Source organism: Apteryx rowi, unplaced genomic scaffold, assembly GCF_003343035.1.
Source record: "Apteryx rowi isolate R43461 unplaced genomic scaffold, aptRow1 scaffold_33, whole genome shotgun sequence".
NCBI classification, from domain to species: Eukaryota; Metazoa; Chordata; class Aves; order Apterygiformes; family Apterygidae; genus Apteryx; species Apteryx rowi.
Genome location: NW_020449752.1, coordinates 541,204 through 563,643, shown reverse-complemented (window position 1 = coordinate 563,643; position 22,440 = coordinate 541,204). Strand labels below are relative to the sequence as shown.

Genomic DNA, 22,440 nt, shown 5'->3' with positions numbered 1-22,440 from the left:
CCATACAAAGGGGGAACTATTAAATCGGATAAAGCAATTAGACATAATCACTTTTTTTCTTTTAACTAGCCTATTTTAAATTGGCCTATTTTCTAAGAGATTTTAGTGGTGTTTTCTTCAAAATTCCCTTGCTGTGTTTTCTAATCACATTCCATATGCTGACTTAATTCATAATTTACTAAGTTAAAGAAACAGAACCATCATGAGAAACCCATCTGTTTGTTGTTATTTTTATAGATTTAATCTGTTATAAGCTGTTTCCTCTCAAACATGTAGCTCTCAATTATCCTCAGTTACTCGATGTATTTTTCAACAGCTTCTGGCTAATAACAGATTGTCTGCATGAACAGCCAGTACTTAGTTTGCATTTCCTTGTCCTAGATGAAGCTCCAAAATTTTGGCCTTGCTGTGACAATGATTCACTAACAGATAACAGAGCAACAGTAGAATAATTAGCATTGTATCATTACCAATTGATATATTTGGCGCATTGTTTTTACTCTCTTTCTTACCAGCAATGGATTATTTTTGGCTATGTTTCTGGCTAGTCTGCCAAAGTCTCTTCTGCACTTTAAAAAGAGAAGTATGGCTGGTATTAAGACCATCAAATGAGACTGTTTATTTTTAATGTTTCATAGATATGCCTGTATGTTTGGCATGTTTAAAAATGATCCGGTTGTGACAAGCCAATAACTGATTAATCTGAAAGATGCAACTGCTAGATCAGATGATTTAAAGGAAAAGAAAAACAGAAAAACAGATGATCATATTTAAATTGCTACATGTGCAACTGTTTACGTTTTTAAAAATTAGGTGTACTAGAACTGATTCTAAAACTTAAAAACTATTAAAACACAGACCACCTTATATTTCTGTGTGATGGTAGATTAACACGTTGTGGCAATAGCTCATAATTAAGCAGTTCAGATAATTTCTGCCTTGAAGATATCCCTAATCATTTCAAATTACTTATAATATATGAAGGGTTCTGAAAGCAGCTACAACTTGCTTCTCCTTCTCATGTCTGTCTTGCAAAGTTTCCAAGGATGCAATCTGAGGTAAATGGTCTCTTCTTGAAATCTGTGAAGGAACTCGTTCGTCTTTCACCTCTTCATCTGGTTGTCTTGTTGCAAAAGTTTTTGGTCTACGAATCTTCTTAGCATATTCCAGAGCCTAAAAATATGAAGATTGAGATAAGTGTGAAACTTAAAAGAATAACTGATCAACACTTCTAAAGTGGAAGAAAATTTAGGTGTTTCTACATTGAGTCAAATTAATAGCTTTCCTAATCCCAGTCTTGTTTCTGATAGTGTTCGCTATTAGATGCTTCTGCAGCAACTGCAGGAGACCTCTGCAGTGTGCAACACAATCCACCTCAAGGAGATTTACCCTCTGATGCTCCCCACTACAGCTTATCTTACACAATGAAGCATTAAGTTTTAATAGATTTTTTCTTTAAAAAAGAAAATGCATCACTAGTCTAATATGTTTATAAACATAAAAATTTTCAATTTCATTAAGCTCTTGTTCTTGTCTTGAATCTGCTTTAATACAATCTGTTGCCAAATTCTTTTCAGTTAATTTCAAAGGTAACACATTTCTAACAAGAGAGGCTTTCTGAACAAGTAAGGATGGTATTAAACATGCCAACCCTTAACAGATAACTGGTTCAGAAGAAAACAAAGAGTTGCCTCTCACAGAATACCTCAAGCTCTGTTATAACAACGCATGCTTTATTGTGACTGGAAATTTCTTTACCAGTGACACCTAGTCTGTTCAGGAGCCACACTTAAAATAAGGAGAATATGAAGAACGGTGTGAAATAAACCACAGATTTTACTTCTTTACTACTGCAGGCATTCTGAATGTGTATATGCTGAACAAACATAAGGAGGGAAAGGAGGGCAGCAATGGAGTACAGACAGGGACAGCACATCTTGAAGAACTGCACTTCCCACACTGGCAGACCAGTTTTCTTTTTCATAGTATTCTTGTCCTTGTATGTATTTCTGTAGCAGCAAGTAGGTAAACTTTCACATATCTGTGTGAGAAGGAGGTAAAGACCACACAGTGCAAACTAAAAGTCTGTAAGCTCCATTTAAACAACAGCTTAGCCTCTGCTGCCTGATAGTCTTAACTGTCAAAAACCAAAAAGAAAACTGTGAGTACTCAAATGGTTGATCTAGATCTGACTTGTGTCTCACTGAAGCTGATCAGAGCTGTGCAGAAAGAGGTACGCAAAGCAGATATCTGGAGGACTGCCAAATAGTGTGGAAAGATGTATGAAACCTGGAAGGTTGCCTTGCACAGAGAATGGGAATAGTCTTACAGAAATACTGAAACTGAGAGCGCCTTGGTTTAAACCAGGATGTCTTTTTGTATCTGTGTTTCAGCTAGACATATTTAGAGACACCTGTAGAATCTCAAGTGGAAGTTGCATTATCTCATGTTCTTGGTGAAAAAGACAGTCGGGTAAGTCTTCTGAAGGGCCTGAACAAATCAAAATCCAAGGCCCTTCTGACATCTAAAGAGTGTAGTTCCATCTCTTTGTGGTTTATGTGAGGTTTGAACAAGTAACTGAACAACTAAACTGACATTAAACTCCAAAACTGCTCTTTTCTGAGGCAAGCAGTTCTCAGTCATCATCGTGGAGAAATACCTGTTAGTGTGCTTTCAGCACCCGGTAGGTGAGCTCCTGAAGAACTTATCTGATGGAATATATGCCATTTAATTCCTGAAAAAGGGAAAGCAGTGTTCCCTTTGTTTATGTATGGCATTGTCATGTCATGAGACATTACTAGTTTGGGCTATTTCTGAAGGGCAATGAAGGCAAAGGCAACATTGTGAAGGCTTGTAAAATAAGATCAATTATTGTAGCTATGCAACTGAAGGGACAGGAGTTTGTGAGTGAGACTGACAGGCAGGTAGATTATAGACTGACAAGAAGATTGCTCTGCTCTGCAGGTATATGGCCTCTGCTGATGATGAGGCAGAGCATGTGCTGCACTGGGTAGTGTTCTTGTGGAGGTCATGTTCCTCTTTGTTCCACACCCCTCTTCCTCCAGGAAAACATCACCTAGCTGGTTAAGCCAAGTTGAGTGGTGATAGCACAAATGGAGAACTGCATGAACTGAACACTGCTGCTGTGTCCAGAAAAAATATGCAGTTCTTGATAAACATCTATACCCATAACGGAACAGAGGCAGAGATGAGCACTTGCCAAGATCCTATGGAAGCAGAAGTCCCTAGTGTTGTTTAAAGAAAAATCAAAATGGAGAAACGGTGTTAGCATACTCAGTTACATTTCCTGCTTTTCTTTTTCTTTATGCAAAGTCAGGATCATTCCCTGCATGCATTCTAAAAGGACTCTCCTACCTTTTGCCTTGACACTGAGGATGTAACCTTGGGTTTTGTAGGCAACCTCTGAACAGAAGCAATGTTTTTCATGTTGTGTTCCTTAATTTGCTTTGCATATTCCTTTTGTTGCTTTAACTTCTCTTTCTGACAAAAGGAAAAAAGTGTATAGTTAATTAAATGTCTCAGTGGAACCATCAATGAAACCCTTTCTCCACTGGAGTCTTCCATTTACACCCCTGTTGCTGTTTAACCTGGCTATGCTATTGATCATTGCTCAGCAGAACACATCAGGAAATTCTGATAAATAGCACAAATTTTTTAGAGTCACTCTTCATTTGTAAGAGCTCTTTCTTGGATTGTATCTAGGATAGAGCTTGATGGAAATGCAACAGATGGCATCTTTATTTTCAGGTGATTGTTTCAATATATCAGTTCCATTCTAAAATGGTTGTGCTAATTTATGTCCACTTTTGCAATGACTTCTAAAATCCCTGTACTTTTAAGGCCTTGAATGACCTTCTCTGTTTATTTAACTGATATCCTGTCTCTTTGTATTTCCAACTATTCATTATGCTCAAATTCAGCAGTGTGCTCTGTCTCTCCCCAGTTATCAGTGAATGTCAATTACTTTCTTTTCAAGGCAGCAGTACTCCATTGACATGACAGGTTACACAAGTGTTACGGAAGTGTTAAAGATGCACATAACCGTGCACTGTGCACCACTCTAACCATTGCAATTTGAGATGTCTAATCTATTTCACTTGCTGCAAGGCTGAAGAAATCACAGGAGCTTCTCAATTACTCCAACAGGATGATCATTTTATCATGTTTGCTTCATAGATTTCATGATCTGCAATTAGCTCTGCTGAACTCTGCGAACTAATCTCTGTTTCTGGGACTACAAAACTAGAGGGCTGAAACTATTCCACAATACAGTTGTCTTTCCTTCTATTTGAATCTCCCTTTAGGAACTCGAGTTAGACTGCGAGCCAAGGACATAACATACCAGATAAACACAAGTTACTGTCTCGGCAATGGTTTCATTGCCTTTCTCCCCTACCTAACAACACTTGGCACAACTGAAAAGCACACCGTATCATGGGGACCACCTACTTTCTCTTTGATTGCTTCATAGTCAGGTCCAAGGCCTCCAAGTCTCACATTCAGATTCATGTAGGCTTTTGAACTATATGGCTGAAAAACAAACAGCAGTGACAGATTTTCATCTATATGATTTCATAGAGAGCATAATTAAGACAAGTCTTGTAGTGGACACCCAACATAAGAGCAGGATTCAAGTTCCAGTTTCAACCTTAGTTCTGGCATTGTTTCATTTCATGGGCTGTAAGTGACCAAAAAGATTGAATTATTTGCAAAAATGAAATTACACCATCTTTCCTTTGAAACTAGGTGGGTAATTGCCAATCATCAAAACTACAAAGCAATGCTTCCTCCATCAAAAATGACCTTCCTTGAGCTTTATTTTTAAACAGCTTAAAGTGACCCATTTGACACTTACTAGAATGAAATTCCAAAGAAACCGTTATAAGAGAAGCAGAGAAAAATACTTGATTTTGGCAATTAAAAAAAAACCAAACAGGCAAATGTTATTGTAATAGTAACCTTTCTTCATTCTCAAAATTGCAATGTAATTGAAAACAATTGCTCACAGAAAGTTGAAAAATACCTGCCTTGCAGCACAGCAAAAGCTTTACAATTGCATAGGCAAAAAGGAAGATGAATGATGGGTGATGTCACTGGAATCATGAAGTAATGCAGAAACAGCAAGAAAATATCTATGTGCAAATAAAAAAATGCTTTTTTTTTTTTCAAACAAAGGACATGTTCAAGATAAACTCGACTAGAAAGAAACAAATCTATGCACTGAAATTTCTATTTGATGTTTCATTGTGTCAGCTATCCCTACTATTTTGTGATATATTTACACCTCTTTTTTAATTGGAGGTACTGAGGAGAGTTAATCATTTTGCTGTATACAACAAATCATGCTTTTCGCACTCCTAATGTATTTTGAAAGCCAAAATGTGCATACTGGTGCAGTTGTTTATTGTGAAAAGCTGGATCATTCTGTGAGACATAAACAGTCCTATTCTCTGTAGCATTCCTCAGATATGAAGTGTGAGAAAGCTACTGAAAATGCAGAACAGAAACAATGGTTTGAACTTGGGGAAACAGAAAGGGAAGGAAATCTGCCCTGCAGTTACTATCATAATCCAGCTAATTCTTCTTAGAGTCATTCAAGCAGCAATACACAAACTGCCTCCTAGATGAAGCACATGAGTAATTATTCCAGCTTAGCTTGTCTGCCCTGAGACATGGAGCTAACTTCTTAAACATTGAATTTGTCATGGACACACAGCGATATCTCTATGCTGCTCCACTGCATCTGTGTTAACTGGGTACAGTATGAAATCTGGACGCACAGAAAAGACAAAAAGAATCCAGCTTTAATAAGGACCACATTGGGATTGTCAGCAGACTTGTAATAATGTTTATGCTGTTAGCTTTATAAATCCTCTAAGTTTGGTGTTGTTCAGTTTGATTCCCTTGGAAACCAAGAGATTTGAGTTGGCTAGCAAATGAGCATGACCAGGATAATGGTTTGCTCAGCTCTGAGGCCTGGCTACCTGCTGCTTTATACAAATAGCTTTATTTTAAATCATTTTATCACTGGAATAACTTAAAGGACAAACACTGCTCTGTGTGTTCTTAGAGCTAATCAAGTCCGAAAGTGATGCAGGGAGAGGCGATGGTGAATTGCCTCGTTCTCTAGATTAGAATGATTTGGTCAGAAAAATGACTAGTGAATACCTTCAACTTCAGTGTCTGTTTCCACCATAATTTGTTGGTTTTCAATGCTCCAGGCAAGTCACTGTGTGTCAGTTTGCACTCTATAAAAACAAAATAGTTCCTAGTCCCCATTCCTTTTTGTGTGAAGACCTTTGGGTTATTACTAAAAAATATTTAACAGAGAAGGAAACAAATTTAAAACTATCTTCCAATCCATGTCTATTTTCTTACCTTCTTGTTGACTTTAAGCTGTTTTTGCTTTTCCAGTTGCATTAGATATCCTTCTGAGTTGCTTCGGCTTATTTTCACTTGACTTCCTTCACCTCTCTCTGTATGTAGCTCTGAACCACTTTCCAGCTGTGGGATTATAGGTGGAAGTAGGCTGAACAAGTGCCTGTCAGCTAAGTGAGCTTCTGTCAAATGAGTGATTTCTTGGTAGTGTTGCTCCATGGTTTTCATAAGTTGGGAAGCTGGACAAGGGGCTGCTGGTGAACTGTGAGTAGAAGAGTGGGAAGGCCTCAAAAAAGGAAGAAGATATAAAAAAGATCTTAATTTGTTAATAGCTGATAGCTCAACAAGCAATCTGTACGTAGAATCATCCTTGATCAGAGAATATATTGGGAACATGAAGATGGAAACACGGGAATTTCACAATGACTTCCTTTGCTTGCACCCAAGTGCATGGAGACTGTCTAAATTAAATGGAAAAATTATAGATGGGGAAATTTTCAGTTTGATGCAAAGCTAGCTTAAGTCAATGAAAACTGCCTCTAAAGAGCTTTGGATCAGACCTGCTAAGAGTTGAAAGGATTCATTCTTTGCCTACTTAAAATAAAACTTTAATTTTAGATGTTCATGCCCACAAGAACATGTCCATAAGATTTTAGATGTTCATGCCCTTTCCATTTCAATAGTGTCCAAACTGTATTCTCAGAACTTTTGCACAAAAATTTTTGATTTCTATGGTAATATGGTACACCTAGAATGACTATCAAATCAGTAAAAACACCTCTGGCTACCCATAATGGCAAATGTCGATGACTTTTAAAACCTGGGTGGCAACCCAGAACAGGCACTGGAGTGACTCTGGACATCGACTCCAGAAAGCAGGTTTCGATAAAACTCTCTGCAGGTAGCACTAGACTTAGCTTATGCACATGTCTCTTTACTAACTTGTTTTTAAGTTTCACTTTTAGCCTTTCAGAGGGAAACTTCCAATCACAGAAAATTCTGCCTGCAAGAGTGAATGGAATATAGAAATGTTCTTTTCCAATAATACATTTTAAAAATCCATAGTTATAATGAATCTATAAGTTAACAATAATCTATAGTGATAGATATATCACGTAAGACCTTAATATTTTGGACTTACTTTTTTGTCCATCTCTAATTTATCTGGGCATCATAGTGTTATGATAATATTGTGATTATCCTTACCATAAAATACTGATAGCATAGTTGGGATAGCTTTTATCTGCATAAATGCGTCTTTTGCAATCCTGAAGTGACACTTGATCCTTTACCAATTCTTGAAAATTAGCATTGTAAATAGATGAATTATTCCTCTGATTTGGGTGTGCTTGATCATTGGTACAGTCATCTCTTGGAAAAAACGGTAAAATGGCATGATTGTATAAATGCTGCTGATCGTGTGGAAGTCCGTTTGGAGGACCATGATGATGTTTCTCCCCACTGGGGTATGCTGGAGACATGAACTCTACTGGGCTAAATTTATGCAGTGTTGGATGAAGAGGGTGGGTAGATGTAACAAAATCCTGATTAACAAAATGTTTTGAATTTGGGAAATTATTTAAGTGAGTAGCACCAGGGCCAATAGAAAGATTTGGACATGGCCATTTCTGCAGTGCGCTGCTGTTGTCTTGCTCTGCTGCCTGTGTGGGAGCAGTCTGAAATTCTGATACTTGAAGGTGCCTGTGGTGCCAAGACTTCGATTCTGCGGGTCTTCCTGGTGGCTGTTGGCTATCATTTCTCGGGAAAGCTCTCCCTTTGAGACTTTGGTTGGATTTTATTTTATTTCTCTGGGGCTGCTTATTTTGGTGATCCTAAAACAAGTTATCAAAAGTATGGTGAATTTCAGTGGTTGCTATTGTACATGTTCATTAAAATCAACAGTCTACAAGTGTATGGGTAATTTTTCCCTACTATAATACCTTTCATCTAGCTATTTCTCAGCATTCTGCAAACCTTGTGCCTGACTAACTAAAGTTTTGACTAGATTACATCCAGAAGAGGTTTTCCAACCTAAACTATTCTATGATTCTAATTCAGGACAACATTCCTATTTTAGGTGGCCCTTAAATAGTTGTGTAAGTTACAGTGAAGTTGAGTTCTGAACATGTACTAAACTTTGAACATGTGTTGATGTGGTGCCTTGAACATGCATGAACGGGTTGGAGTGTATAATCTCTAGTCCCTTTAAAAATCAGGGATGTCTGGAGCCAGCCAGACCTGTTTGATGTATGCTCTGACTATGCTCTCAGCTAGTAAGGGGTTATGGTGACATTTTATGTGGCTGAATGAGCTTCGGGATGGAAACTTTTTTTAAAAGCAAGCTCTTAGCAGAGAGTCAAGTGCAAAAGGAAAAGCATCTGTGCCCAAAAGTCTAGTATAGTACAGAGAACAGTCTTACTTTGTGCCACTTGAAGAGTTTTAGGTTTTGAATTAATAAAACATGCCCTGATAAAAGGACCTGAAAGAGACTTAGGTAGGGTATTGGTCCTCATAACTAAAATAACAGTTCCTTAGCACACTGGTAATGAGTTGGGCTGGTTTGCACAAGGCTGATTAGATCCATCTAATTCACTCCAGGCAGCTCGTATCTAACCCCAACTTAGTAAATTATGCTCATGGCTAGACTAGATGATGGCCCAGCCTAGAGTTAATCCGAAGTTAAAAACCATATGCACCCCTAGTAAAGAACAGAACCACAGATTCTCTTCAGGTGCTGCACAAGTGGATAGTGCTGCACAGGCAATGCATAATACTGCACTGAAACTCCTCAATGGCCTGAGATAAATTCTGAAGTGGCACACTACAAAAGGGCTCCTTACAGATGCAGACCATATCTGAGAAATGATGTCCTGGTAATATCAAGTAAGTGAGCTTTATCTGAATGAGGTGCACTAATGGGTGAGCTAGTATATCACCCTTAAATACTCAGGACTACTCATTTCTAACCCTTTAGACAAGTGGCAGTTCACTGTCAACCACCTGGGGAAAATGTTTCAAAAATCAAATCAGTTCTGTTTTCTTAGATTCTAATGAAAATAAATTGTACTAAATTTTATAAAGAGATGGTTATGTACACTCTGCTAGACCAGTCCACAGTAGAAACATATTGATGTCAGTGATTTAAATGATTTCATTTCTAAACCAAGCACTCCTCCCTGCAGGTTCTGCAAAACATTATCCAAATGATAAGAAACAATTTAAGAATTAAATTAAGAATTAATTAATAATTTAAGCACAACAGGACTACTCTCTTCAGCTGAACTGATATACTCTAAATCTGGAGTTTATTTAAGAAACATCACTTCCTAATTAAAACATCAGGTGTTGCCCCTTTGGAGGAAAGACATGGCTTTCCTTCTAGGTAATATACAAATCCATTCCCAGTCCATTTAATCTTTGTCAGCACTGAAATCCTCCATTTCATCCTCCTGTCTCTCTAGGGTTCTTTTGTTAGCAACACTTGCAATCACTACATAGCATACACACTCAGAGTAACTGCTTAATGGTAGGTATTAAATCCACATATAGAGAAGAATGTTTTGGTGAAAGCTTTAGCACTGGGGAATCCTGACTCCTGGTGCCAAGATGATGATTTGTTAGCTCGACCTCTGCAGTAACGATTAGTGTTCTGGCATACTGTGCCACCAGTGGAAAGTATGAACTGCTGCCAAACTGAGACTAGGCCAATGTTTTCCCATTTAGATGGAATAAGCAGCCCAGTAAAATACCTCCTTCATTCTGAAATTTCATATATAAAGCAAATCTCTTGCAATGAATAACAGCATAAAATCTTGTCTACCCTTTTAAGAAGCGGATCTTCCAGTCTTAAGTGAACAGCAGGGAATTTAAACAGTCTGCCTGAATTACTTCAAATACATTTGATACAAAGATAACGATTAGGTTTGCTAATAATAATTCTAGTTGGCTTGAAGTTCTGGTTCTGAAGTGCTTGGTTTTTCACCAGTGATGATATGTGGTCTCCTCTATTACTGCTCCAAAGACTATTCATTGCATTAGTTTGAAAGGCAAGCATAAAACAGATCTATAGACTTAACTGTAAGCAGGAGGTCACCACAAGTCTTTCTATCTGTAACATTTTCTGTTTTATGGTAAACTCTTGATGTTCACTAGAATTTTGGGGGCAAGGAATACAAGAGTAGTTAAGTTCTAGCTTATAATCCTCACGAACCATCAAAAATAACCACGTACTAGTTTGCACTTTTACTGTTAACCAAGAAACGTCCTACATAGATGTCATTCTTTAAGCTCAGAATTTCTTGGGATTAAGAGATCTATTTTGTTTTAAAAATATTCAATATATAAAGCAGCATAGGCTTTAAATTTTTATGGATTATCTGAGTGAGTGATTATCTAAGGATTTATATTCAGTAATTGGTATTTTAAAAGAAATGAGCCTTACAGACTGAAATATTCAAACTGATATGTTTTTACATGTATATTTCAACAATCACATTTTATCGAAAAGGAACCTTGAGCTGCTGTGACTTCAGATACCATTTGTCTTCAGGATCCAATTTCATGTTCTGAAATGGTAGGACATTCTGAACTGGTTCTTCATCAACAGCTTTAGTATCTGCAACCTAAAAAACAAGAATGTTTATGATCACACGCAAAGATGGACCAGCCAGATAAAAGTATTTAAAAGTCTTGGGGGAATAAGAATAGAAATAACTTGTATCCTAGTAAAGCTGAAATGGTAAAGTTAGACATTAAATAATAGATAACAAGAAAATGAACGGCTAAATAAAGACCAAACAAAAAAGAAGCAGAGAAACAAGTAACAATAGTGTGGTAGTAGGGGATATTTCTTCTGCTTTTCAAGGGAATAGAAGCAAAGAAAATTGCAGAAAGTATGCAGCATAGAAATCCACTTGTAACAGACACTCTCAAATGTCTGGGCTTTTCAATTTATATAAGAGTCAGTAGATGTACCTACTAACAAAAGAGCAACTAGACAATTGCCATTGTCCAGGCAATCAGCCAGTGTACCAAGGCATTAATGGATGATAGACACCATAGCAAGGTCCTGAACAATAGAGTTACGTGGAAGAAAAAGATGGCAAAACACAGTAATGTTGGTAGAAAGGTATAGGGAGTAGCCACAGAAATAAAACATCCAATGCATATAGCCTGACAACAATATCAAACAGTTTGTGCAAAACAGCCAGTCCACATACAAGAACATCATCTTTATATGGACACAATCATGGTGGCCCAATGGCTAGAAATCAAACCTGGGCAATTATTCAAGGGTGGCTGGTGGCACTACATATTTTGAAGTCAAGAAATACCCTTGTAAATATGACAAAATGCAAAATACATTTTGAGACCCAAGTTTTTCAGTGTTTTTTCTATGTATACAATTTCATGAAAAAGAATGCTTTTTTCCCCTTTCTGTTATGCCACATTTTCCTGCTAAGTAGTACAGTAGGTATGACCACAAATCTGTGTGCAGTCAGACAGTCTTACGATAAAGAGACTACAGAAAACTATGCACTGAACCAATGCTTGTGGTAGGAATATATATGCATCACTGCAGAGTGATACTGACTAACACAGAAGAATTCACACTGAGAAGATATTTGTGACCAAGAGAATTATTAATTGAAAATCATCATGGTGAAATCCATGTGAACAAAGTGTTTAGTCCTTTTGGGGAGCTGAGCCTAACATGTTTGGGGGCGAGAGTCTGGGAGAACTAGGAAAAGGTAAGGAGAATGTCTTGCAGACATTTCAGGTGAATCATATTACTAAACCCCAAATCACCAAATGGTGATGCAGATTCTATTGGTCTCTAGAAAACTTAACAATTTACAAGTTCCTACATAGGTTTCCTGAACTGTGGATAGACACAGCTTTGCAGTCAGGAAGATGTTTTTGGTGGAACCAACTGACTCACTGTATTGATAGTTTACTGGGCAGGTAAAGCATACTTCTACATTATCTCTTTGAAAGAGGAACAGGACACAACCTCTGCCAGCATTTTTTGTGAACTATTCTATTAATACCAATCAAATTGAGAAAATGATCAAATGAAATTGCATTTTGAGCATCATAAGCTGTGTAATGCCTATTCTGTTAAATTGAGGCCCATAATTGCTTCTCTACTGAAAAGATACAACAAAGACAGCAATCATGGCATGTCATTATCCCAGACTAGAAAACCGGCCTTTGCAGCGAGGACTTCAAAGGCTTGTGGTTCTCGAATTGCATTTGGCTGCTATTGTTGAAGCGCAGGCAATCTTGATTAGGTGTTTACACTGAGGTAAGGCGCAGTGCACAGAGAGTCTGAGTGCCTTGGTCTAGAGCCATTAAAAAATTGTACATTATGTTCCTTGCTTTGAAGTAAGGGGCTTGTAGGTAGGAAAGCAACTCATATTGAGTACAGCTGAGCTAGATTGGGCTGCTACTTCTCTCTCTCTCTCTCTCTCTCTCTCTTTCTCAAGAAACTCATCATCAGGTTCTTAAAGAATCAGACAACACCGCAAAGAACTTGATGTTTTATAAAATGCTATATAAATTAGTAACTATAAAGATCAACACACATTTATGGTATGTTTTGGTACATACAGACTGCTATCTTTATGCACAGAGGTAACAGCTGTAAATCTTGCAAGAACACGCCTGCAAATATTTTACCCAATGTTATGTTAGTTAAATAAAGCTGTCTGTAAACTACTTACCTTAATGTAAACACTATTTCATAATCACAATACCTGTCAGCCCACTGTGATCCTACCAACAAAGAGAGCTTCAGCATCCTGCAAAGCTCAAAATAATTCAGTTTAGGAAAAACAGCATTCAGAATGTGTTCCCGTGCTCCAGCACATGTCTGACTTGCTTGCTTTTCTGCATACTTGCACTTTCGATTGATTTTTTTCAGGTGAGGTAACTGGCCTAACGCAGAAGACAGCTGCTGAACTGAGAATCATGAGCCTTGAGACAAGGTTTGGATTTCTTTGTGTGCTGTCTAAAGATACTCCTTAAACCGCTTCCTCCCCTGAAGCCCCAATGGGCCACTGTTTCACGGGAGCACCATGTTACCCTCACTAGCGCTTGCTGTCTCCTGGTCTGTGAACCTGTTGGATCCTAAGGCTTTGGACACCACTTCTCCTTCACTTCAAGTGAAACGGAGAATAACTAAGACTGTGGACTCACTGTTGTAAGGCAGCTATACGTGATGCTATAGGACCTTTTATAAAACTCCCTCTTCAGTTATATCCACAGCATAGATGGTATTTTTCCTCCAGTCTCCCAAGAGGTTTCCCTTCCCAGTCACACTGATACTGTTAGACTTTCACCCAGGCAGTGTTGATTCAAGAGCAAACCAGCTGTGAATGAGTTTAGACTGGAAGCTGGTTTTCCAATCGTTAGAGGAGTGACATACTGGAAGTGCTTTTTAACATGGGAAAATACACTAATTAGTTTAAAAAAGAGTTTGGGTGTGGGAAGAATTCACAGATGTGCTTCCTGTGACAATAGCAGAGGGTTTTGGTGATTGATGAAGTCCCTCTTCATACTTTCTTTCTTTCTTTTTTTTTTTTTAAAGTCTCAGTTCCAGTGCATGCTTGTGCATGGGACCTCACAGAAGCTGACAGTGGTATATAATGTTTGCTATTGGAAGATCACTGCCTGCAGGCCAGCTTTGGTCAACAAGATGCTTCTGTTAGGCCTTCTTTCACCCCTCCAACAGGATGGAGCAATGGCTGTCTTGACTGAGAACCGGAGACAACTACCTCTTCCTCTGCCTACCCCCAGCAAATACAAAGCTAGCTGACAGCAGCTAGTGATGTCGGTGGCATCTCAACTTGCTGAGGAAAGAAACACACCTTCTCTTTACATGTGTGTTGCAAGGCTCCTGCTATGTCACAGCTCTGCTGGAGACAGAAAGGAATCTGAAAATTAGGATTTAGTCCCCATGGCTACTTCAGCGAGGGAATCCTATAACATTGTCCTGGTTTTAACAGAGTTGTTTCTATTAGATATCTTTGCATAGTGTCTACACAATGAAGTTCTGATCCCTGGCTCCAATACTTACATATGAAACATCTTCAGAATTCCCCAAACCGTAAACATAATCATATCAACATAGCTTTAATTAGCATCAATCTACGCTAATTATTTTCACCATCAACTAAATTATAACTGAAAAAACAAGTGCTCTTAATAGCTCTGCTAGAAAAGAGCTTGTCCACTGTTGCACTCATTGTAATGTAGTCAGCAGATGCCCTCTAGTGTTGTGTCAACTGTTCATTAGCCTCCAAGAATGTGTCACTTGAAACAAAGTCTCAGCAGTTTTGTAAATTAAGAATTTTCTGTGCTACAACTCAGTGTAATAATTCAATTACTTCCACCTTCCCCCATTATGCATAATGTATAGCAAGTAAAAGCAGCAAACTTATGTACAAATTGTTTACTAGGAGCTTTAACCACCTTTCCACTTAATTCTTAATATAAATCAAACATAAGAATACTAGGTCCTCCAAATCCAACTACTGTGCATTACTATTCAAATATAAGTTTTGGTCTGGCTGATGTGAGATATTGTGGGAAATCATGAGTTATCCATTGCAGGATAGATGGTAAATCTACTCAACTGTCACGCAAACCTGAAAGATCATGCAGATACTCTGTTTTAACCATAGACATTACATCAGTTTATACTATTAGAAGATGTGTAGAAATTTCCTACCTTTTCTTGAAGAACTTCCCCTTGCTTTTTACTGTGTAACTGAAGATAGGAATTTCTCATGCGTGTACTTAATCCTAAAGTCTGTTTATTTTTTGCCACGAAGTCTTTTTTTGCTCTTTCTGGTTGATCTTGAATCCGAAGAGAAAAAGCACTGCTGTATGTACTGGGACTATCTCTGAAATGATAGTCCTCTTCAGATTCCTTCCCTTTAACATATAACCTACAAGGTTCATTGCTGACCATGGCGTTTGGTTCATGAAAGTTTAATACTTCTGTATCAAACTCAGAGGATGTATCTTGTGATTTTGTCATCTGTTGATTCTTTTCTTCTGGGCAGCCATCGGCAAGGAGGTAAAATGAATCTTGTGAAAATTCCACGCTGCCTCTTCCAGGAACTTGATGTGCTTTTTTTGCTTCAGAAAATTCTGTTACCTCTTTTATGTTCTTCCAATTAGGATCGTATCTTAGGTTGAAATATTTGTCCACAGACTGCTCTTTCCTATTTAAAAAAACAAGCTCAAAATTAGTTATGTATAAAATGTGTAAATTATATTTTTTTCAGTGTACAATTTAGCCTATGACAACCACCCTGCAAACATGGTCAACTGAATTAGTTCAGTGTATAAAGTCATTTTTGTATGACCATTTGCAGGATCAGGATCAAAAGCACTCTATCAAACTTTTTTTAAGTAAAAAATTTACGCTGAACCTCCTCTTCATTTTTAATTTTCCTTATCAGTGAATGATAAATTGGTCTAACACTCAGATCACAGCAGAATACAATCTTTATCCTAAACTCAGAATAGAAATTATAAGCACTAGCAGAATCCATTAAAAGCTGAAATGACAGCATCTTATCGCTTCTGTTGTTTCCTTGAAAATGATGTAATCTACAYGACAGCATGTGTTGCTTGCTTTTTGGAGACTCTGCTCTGTGAAATAAGAGTGATATTCTCGGTAAGATCCCTCTCCCAAATCTCAACAGAATTGACTGCCTAAGCGAGAGCAACCTAAAGCTCTGTATTTTTATTCTCTCTTCTCATTCCTATGAAACATCAGGATATAGAGTCTGATATTTCAATAAAACTTTCTATGACAGATTTCAAGTAATTTGTCATTAAAAAACAGGCTGTAATTGAGATAATCATTCAATAAATACTCCTGGCATTTATGGTACAAAACAACAAATCAGAAAGGTTTGTGGGTTTGGGTTTTTTGTTTGTTCTTAAACAAGTGCCCAATTTGTTGTTGCTCTATTTGAACAAAGACGGGCTGCCTTTAAAAGAACACAGTTGAGTCTGTTCATGACTTATGGTCTGATCCAACAGCAGGAAGATCAACTGCCTGAGCCAGATACATACAGCTTGGCTCCCAGGAGATGGGAGGGTAGAGGCAGGAGTAAGGGGAAAAAGCTTTTAACACTGTTCTGGCTTAACTGGACCAGCAGTATAGCCCTGGTTTCTTAGACGCTGACAAATGGTGAGCCTTTCAAGGTGACATTTATAGACACTCAATTCCAGTTGGCTCTTCAGCTCTAACTATAAGAAATGATCTACTGGATTCTCCAAACTGTGACATAGTTAACCATATTAACACTTCCATAAACATTTACCGATCCTTTCTAGATTAGTTACATATGGGCCTATATTGTAAGTGGCACCTAAATAATAATCTCTTTCTCTATCAATACTTTTAATTTAGGTAAGCATCCGTGCCGTGGTATCCTGTGTATTAGAGATCAGATGATTTACACCAATGAAAACGTTGTTATTCATAGCTGTGACACCCCACAGGTAAACAGAAATAGGTGACCATGTTTTTGACATGAGTACAGAAATATGTGATATAATTGTAATGATTCAAATAACAGAGTATAATTTTAAAGAGTTCTATTGTGCTGAAATGTGTGCACAGGAGCTCAATTGTATTACGCAGGCCAGGTCACCGTGCTGGAACAAAATGAGTGTGAAGAGCTCCTTCATCTCTAATCATCTGCAGACAAAAAGTGCACCTTTTATTCCTCCCCCCAACTTGATATAAAGGTTAGATGGACTCTGCACTCATCAACAAAAGTGTTGTATGTAGACAACAGATGCAGCGTTTCCTCTTCAAATTCCGAGGTTAGTAATGGATGTAGAGAGGGGGTTTCATATGCATATGCCGTGATATTTGCTCCAGTTAATGGACTATATTTGAGTACTTACTAGGCTAAGTTCAAACAAAATAAAATCAAATTTCCATTTAATGAAGAGCCTCACATTCAGCATAGTATTCAGTCAAAAAAATTACTAAAAATTAGAGCATGTTTCTAGTACAATTAACATCATTTGTACTCACAATAAAATGTTCAATAACCGACCATTTTGCCTGTTGAGGAGGTGAATAAAAGCATGCTATTAATCATTTAGCCTTCATTTGTTTACCATTTTATTTTAAGTAGACAATTAAATTGAAACTGCACATTATTATTACTTCAGGTTTAATTTAATCCTTTTAAACTTGAGAATTATTTCCAGTTTACACAGTGTTAAACCTTTTATGCATATGACAGCAAATTAAATTTTATGTACCAAGTTAATGCTTTTTAAAGAATGTTTAAGGGTGACAGCAACCCTGTAATTTTTAATTTTACATGTATGTAGTTATAGAACAAAACTGCATTTATTCAGCCCACCAGTTTTGCTTATAAGTTTCTTATGCAAAGTGGCCTAGTTTGCTCAGCACGGGTCTTTTTGCAAGGAATGAAGAAAGTATGTGTCAGTACTGGTCTTTGCTTTCTCTCATTTTCACAGCCCAGGTTCAGGAACCTTCTAGCCCATGACCTGAGACAGTACCCAGCACACACTGCTAAATATTGCAGTGCCTCATCCACAGCCCATTACAGTTGTTGAACTCCTTCCATTGACTGCAGTGGGTTCTCAATCAAGCAGACAGGAATAAGAGTGGATCTACATTTCATAGGCCTTTACCAGCAGGAGACTAGTCAAATGCTCCACCTCTAGCTTACTTGTGCTGCCTAAGAGTAAGGGTTAGCACAGATCAGCTCACCACTTCCTACCTTCCTGCCTTTCTGTTTGAGAGGCAAATAAAGAGGCATGGGGYAATCACCCTTGTATGTGATGTCTAGAGCCAGGATGTGGGGAGCCTGTATAGGCACGTGTGGGATGTTCTCGCTTGCACCTTACCTTCCTGCAATGGTGTTTTAGCGTGGATAACAAACAATTGGGGCAATGCTGGAGAGATGGGTGTAATAATTATGAATGTGGGTATGAAGAAACAGTACAGTTTTGTGTATAACTTAGTCCCTAGGGGCCCTTAATAGCACTTTGACCATATAAATTGGTCTTGGAGATGTAATGTATGCTCTGAGAAATGTAAGGCTTTAGCTTTAAAGTGTCCAAACTATTACACCCCTCTACTAAAATCCTATGCCTTACCTTYCATTACTACCATTCTTTTGCATTCCAGTTGTATATCGATCTGTGTCACACTTAGCCTCTTCTTGTTCTTTTAAACTCGTCTCCGCCAAGCTATCTTCTTCTAAGCTGTCATTCTCCAACTCATCTGAAGACAGTCCTATCAGTTCTTCATTTTCACGAATCCGCTGTTGGAGTTCTAGCTGATATTGTCTCTCTTGAGCAAGGCTTTCACAATCAGACTCTTCAGAGTCATGCAGACCTGCAGCTAAGTCTCCTTCGCTTACAGATTGTCTTTTCAAATTTTCAGGATAAAAATGTGGTTGCATGAATACCCTTCCAGGAAAATGACTTTTAATCATGTTGCAAGTGTGCGGAGAAGAAACTGAAATATACTTCCTATGTGAAGAATTCACTCAGTGTTTTGCACTGATGGTATACAACAGTCCTGTATTTGGAAAATAGGAGAGTAAACAAAGAAGTTGTTCACTTTATGATAATGATTATATTTGTTAAAAGCTGGAACGGTTGGTAATATCATTGGCTTAAGCTCAGAATTTGATCTTCTATAGTTAAAACAATTCTTTACTCTCATCTGTTAATATGAATATTGATTTTCCTTTGAGTAATTAATATTAATATCATACCCTCTATTGCAAATGCATAACTTATTACTATGAAATCTGCCTTAAACTGAAATATTAGTGGTAGCAAAACTAGTCATGTATAAAATGGCTTATACGTATGAAAAAAATAAAGCTAAGACAAAGTAACAGAATTTTATCTGAAAACTTCTAAGAGGTAGTAAAGATTTTTATATGTTCTCTTTACCCAACTTTGTTATCACCTTGACACGTAAGCTATCATAGAGAAATTGTGGGTGACAAAGAGGAACACCAGGAACAATCGTGAAACACTTTTTAAACTAGAAAGAAAATCAGTTTGTTTTCATTTCATTGCATTCAAATTTTTATAAGCTACTTGCACCATTGGATACACATGGGATTCAATGATTGGGTGGAAAGGAAAAGGCAGTGTTTTGAAAAGAAATGTAAATGAGGAGTAAGTTACAGCGCATACAGTTTGTGTAATTCGGTGTGAGCAATCAGCCCAAACACATATACTCATGTTCCTTGAATTTCACGTTAGTATGTGGGCAACTGTTGAGGAATGGACATGAAAAATACAGTTCCTAATTTTTCAGGGTTAGCACTGCTTGTCACGTGCAAGTTTACCCTCTGCGAGGCCTTTTACACCCTGCTGTAAGGCTGTAACTATTCCTCCCGTGTCCTCACCTCACGCCAATCACTGACGGAAGAGGGTGCTCACCCTGCAGCCTGGAGAGCACAGCCTGGGACCGGTAGGGAAGTTTTCCCTGGAAAGTGCCTTTCGGTTAGGTGGGAAACTGCGGCGCCCGCAAAGGGAGGTGAGGCCTTGCTCATAACCCCTGTTCGGGGAGCCCCCTCTCCTACCTGAAGGCAGGGCCTTCAGCCCCACCGAGAAAAGCAGGCCCGGTCCTGAGTCACCCCCAAGCTCCCCTTCATCGCTAAGGGCCTCTCCTCACCCCCAGAGGCCTCACTTCACCCCAAATTCCCCTCAGCCCCAAGGGCCTCGTTTCACCCCCAAGCCCCCCTCATTCCCCAGAGCCTCATCTCACCCCCAAGGGCCCCGCTTCACCCCCAAACACCCTCAATCCCCGAAAGTCCCCCGCCCGCCCCCTTCACCTGCCGCGCCGGCCCCGGAGCCGCCCGCCGCCCCCCCGCGTCGCCATGGCGTTGCCCCGCGGACGCCGCGCGGCTCCTACCAACGGGGAAGGTCGTGGGGGGAGCGCGGCGTCCCCCCGCGGGGAGCGTGGTACCGCCCGGGCCTGCTGGGTGGCGCCTGGCAGGGCAGGGTCGAAATAGGGGGGAAAAGGAGGGAAAGAGAAAAAAGCGCCACGCCGCTCTCAGGTAGGGACCCCGGCGCAGCTCCCCGCTCTTTCTTCTGCTCGAGCGTTGCTCGCAGTCCCCGGGGGAGCTAGAGCGGGCCCGGCGGTGCGGGGCCGTGCCGGAGGGAGGCGGCTGGCCTGCGAAGGGAGGGAGAAACGCATTAGCGGCTCTGACGGGCAATTTGCACATGAATGAAGCACGAGACAGAGTAGAAGAGGCTTGTCTCCTGGACGGCGCAGCATTGTAAAAACAGAATTACATCTCAACGAGATCAAAAACCCATTAAGAAGATGGCAAATTACCATGACTTCAGATGGGATCTGTAACAGGAGATTATGTTGTTGGCTGAGATTAGTGGGCCCCTTAGTTCAAATCTGCCGATACTTAGCAGTGCAGGTAATGAGGATGATGGGGCACTAGACGGATGCGCTACGGATGTTTTAATTTATTTCGCTGCCTCACGCCGCCGGTGCGGCTGAGGCCGGCCGTGAGTTGAGGTGGCAAAACTCGGCTTTTGCCGGGGTTTTTCGCTGTGTGTTTCAGCACCACGCAGGAGGTCGCGGGGCCCCCAGCCGCCCCTCGGACTCGCCCCAGCCACCCGTCGTGTCCGGCCGTTGGAGTGAGGCAGCGGCTCCGCCATCTTGTATGGGGCCAGTCACGTGACCAGAAGGTGCCCGCGCTGCACGCAGCCGTTGGCCCGCCCGGCGCCATWTTGAGGGTCGCTCCCGTGCTGGCACGACGAAGGTTCTGCGGCTAATGACGAATTTGGCGGCTAAAAAACCGTGATACCTACGACTAGATAGTTTTGTCCGTAAAGGTATTCCTAGTTAGCTGTTTAAGTGGTGAGCGCAGCATATCAGAGTGATCTGAAGGTCTCTTTCCTGAATTAGAGCACTGAGTAATGAAGAGGTCCAGCCTCATTATTGATAAATATTTTCTAATTTCTTGTATGCTACTGGTATGCTTATTTGACAATTGTTTGTTAAATACCTATGTGCTGTGTCGGGCTGAAGTACTCAAATACTTTTCACAAACCTTACACTATCCTGTTTCTTCAAAGTCTTGACATTTTGTTGGAGTATTCAAAATGCCTTTCTTTCCTTTATTGCTCTGTTAGTTTGGGGGTTGGTTTTTTTTTTGCTTCCTTATGTTGRTCAGTGCACTTTTCTAGTGGTACGTAACATGGCACCATTGGATTATTCTCTGAGGGACAAAAAAGAGAAATATAACATGATAATTTCAAGCTGGTTATTAAATCTACAATTCCTGTTTTAGGAGAGACTGATAAAATGGTCGTTATTGAAACACACAATATTTAAGTGTCAGGATCTGATCACAAATTCAGGATATGCAATAGGCATGCAAACTTATAATATTCATAAAAATGCCACATGCGGGGCTAGTAGAAACAAATTTCAGCTGATGGTAGTTTTAATCTTCCCTGAAAGATACACAGATTGCATACATTCTTTTACGTTTCTATGTATGAGTTACTTACACTTTAAACGTGTGTTTTCTTTGTACATTTAACATGTAAAGGCACTATGAATGCTTGCAGCTGCTTTTTAATCATCTACTTGTTCAAAGACTTTGCTGCTGACAAACCCTATCTTACACTCTTTCCTAGATGTAGTTATGCCTTTTAATTTACAGAAATATTATGTGTCAGAGGAGCTGCCACATCAGTTTGCATTTTCATATAAAATGTTTGATAGTACAAAATATGTTTGTCCATAAATAGCTGTCATCACTAAACAAACCTTACAAGCTGAATGTAGAAGAAGTTAGGATGTTTCATGTTTCCTTGTGGCTTGTGTAGGTACCAGATAATACAAGTTTTCCTTGTTAAAACAATGTGGAAAAAGGCTGTGGACTTGATATTACCCTTGTGTCAGAATGTGATCACTTCCACATAAAAATGAAATTGCTTCTAGTTGTCTCTAGAAGGCATGCATTGTAATTC

General features: G+C 39.2%; 1 protein-coding gene across 1 annotated transcript; it reads right to left on the bottom strand.

Annotated features, from left to right (window-relative positions):
• Positions 1-969: 969 nt before the first annotated feature.
• JHY (junctional cadherin complex regulator) lies at positions 970-21,117 on the bottom strand. Its single transcript, XM_026071642.1, is given in 9 exon segments — positions 970-1,173; positions 3,376-3,501; positions 4,471-4,551; positions 6,400-6,685; positions 7,606-8,231; positions 10,911-11,021; positions 15,134-15,632; positions 18,571-18,997; positions 20,940-21,117. Coding segments are annotated over 9 exon segments (2,538 nt in total).
• Between the last annotated feature and the right edge of the window lie 1,323 nt (positions 21,118-22,440).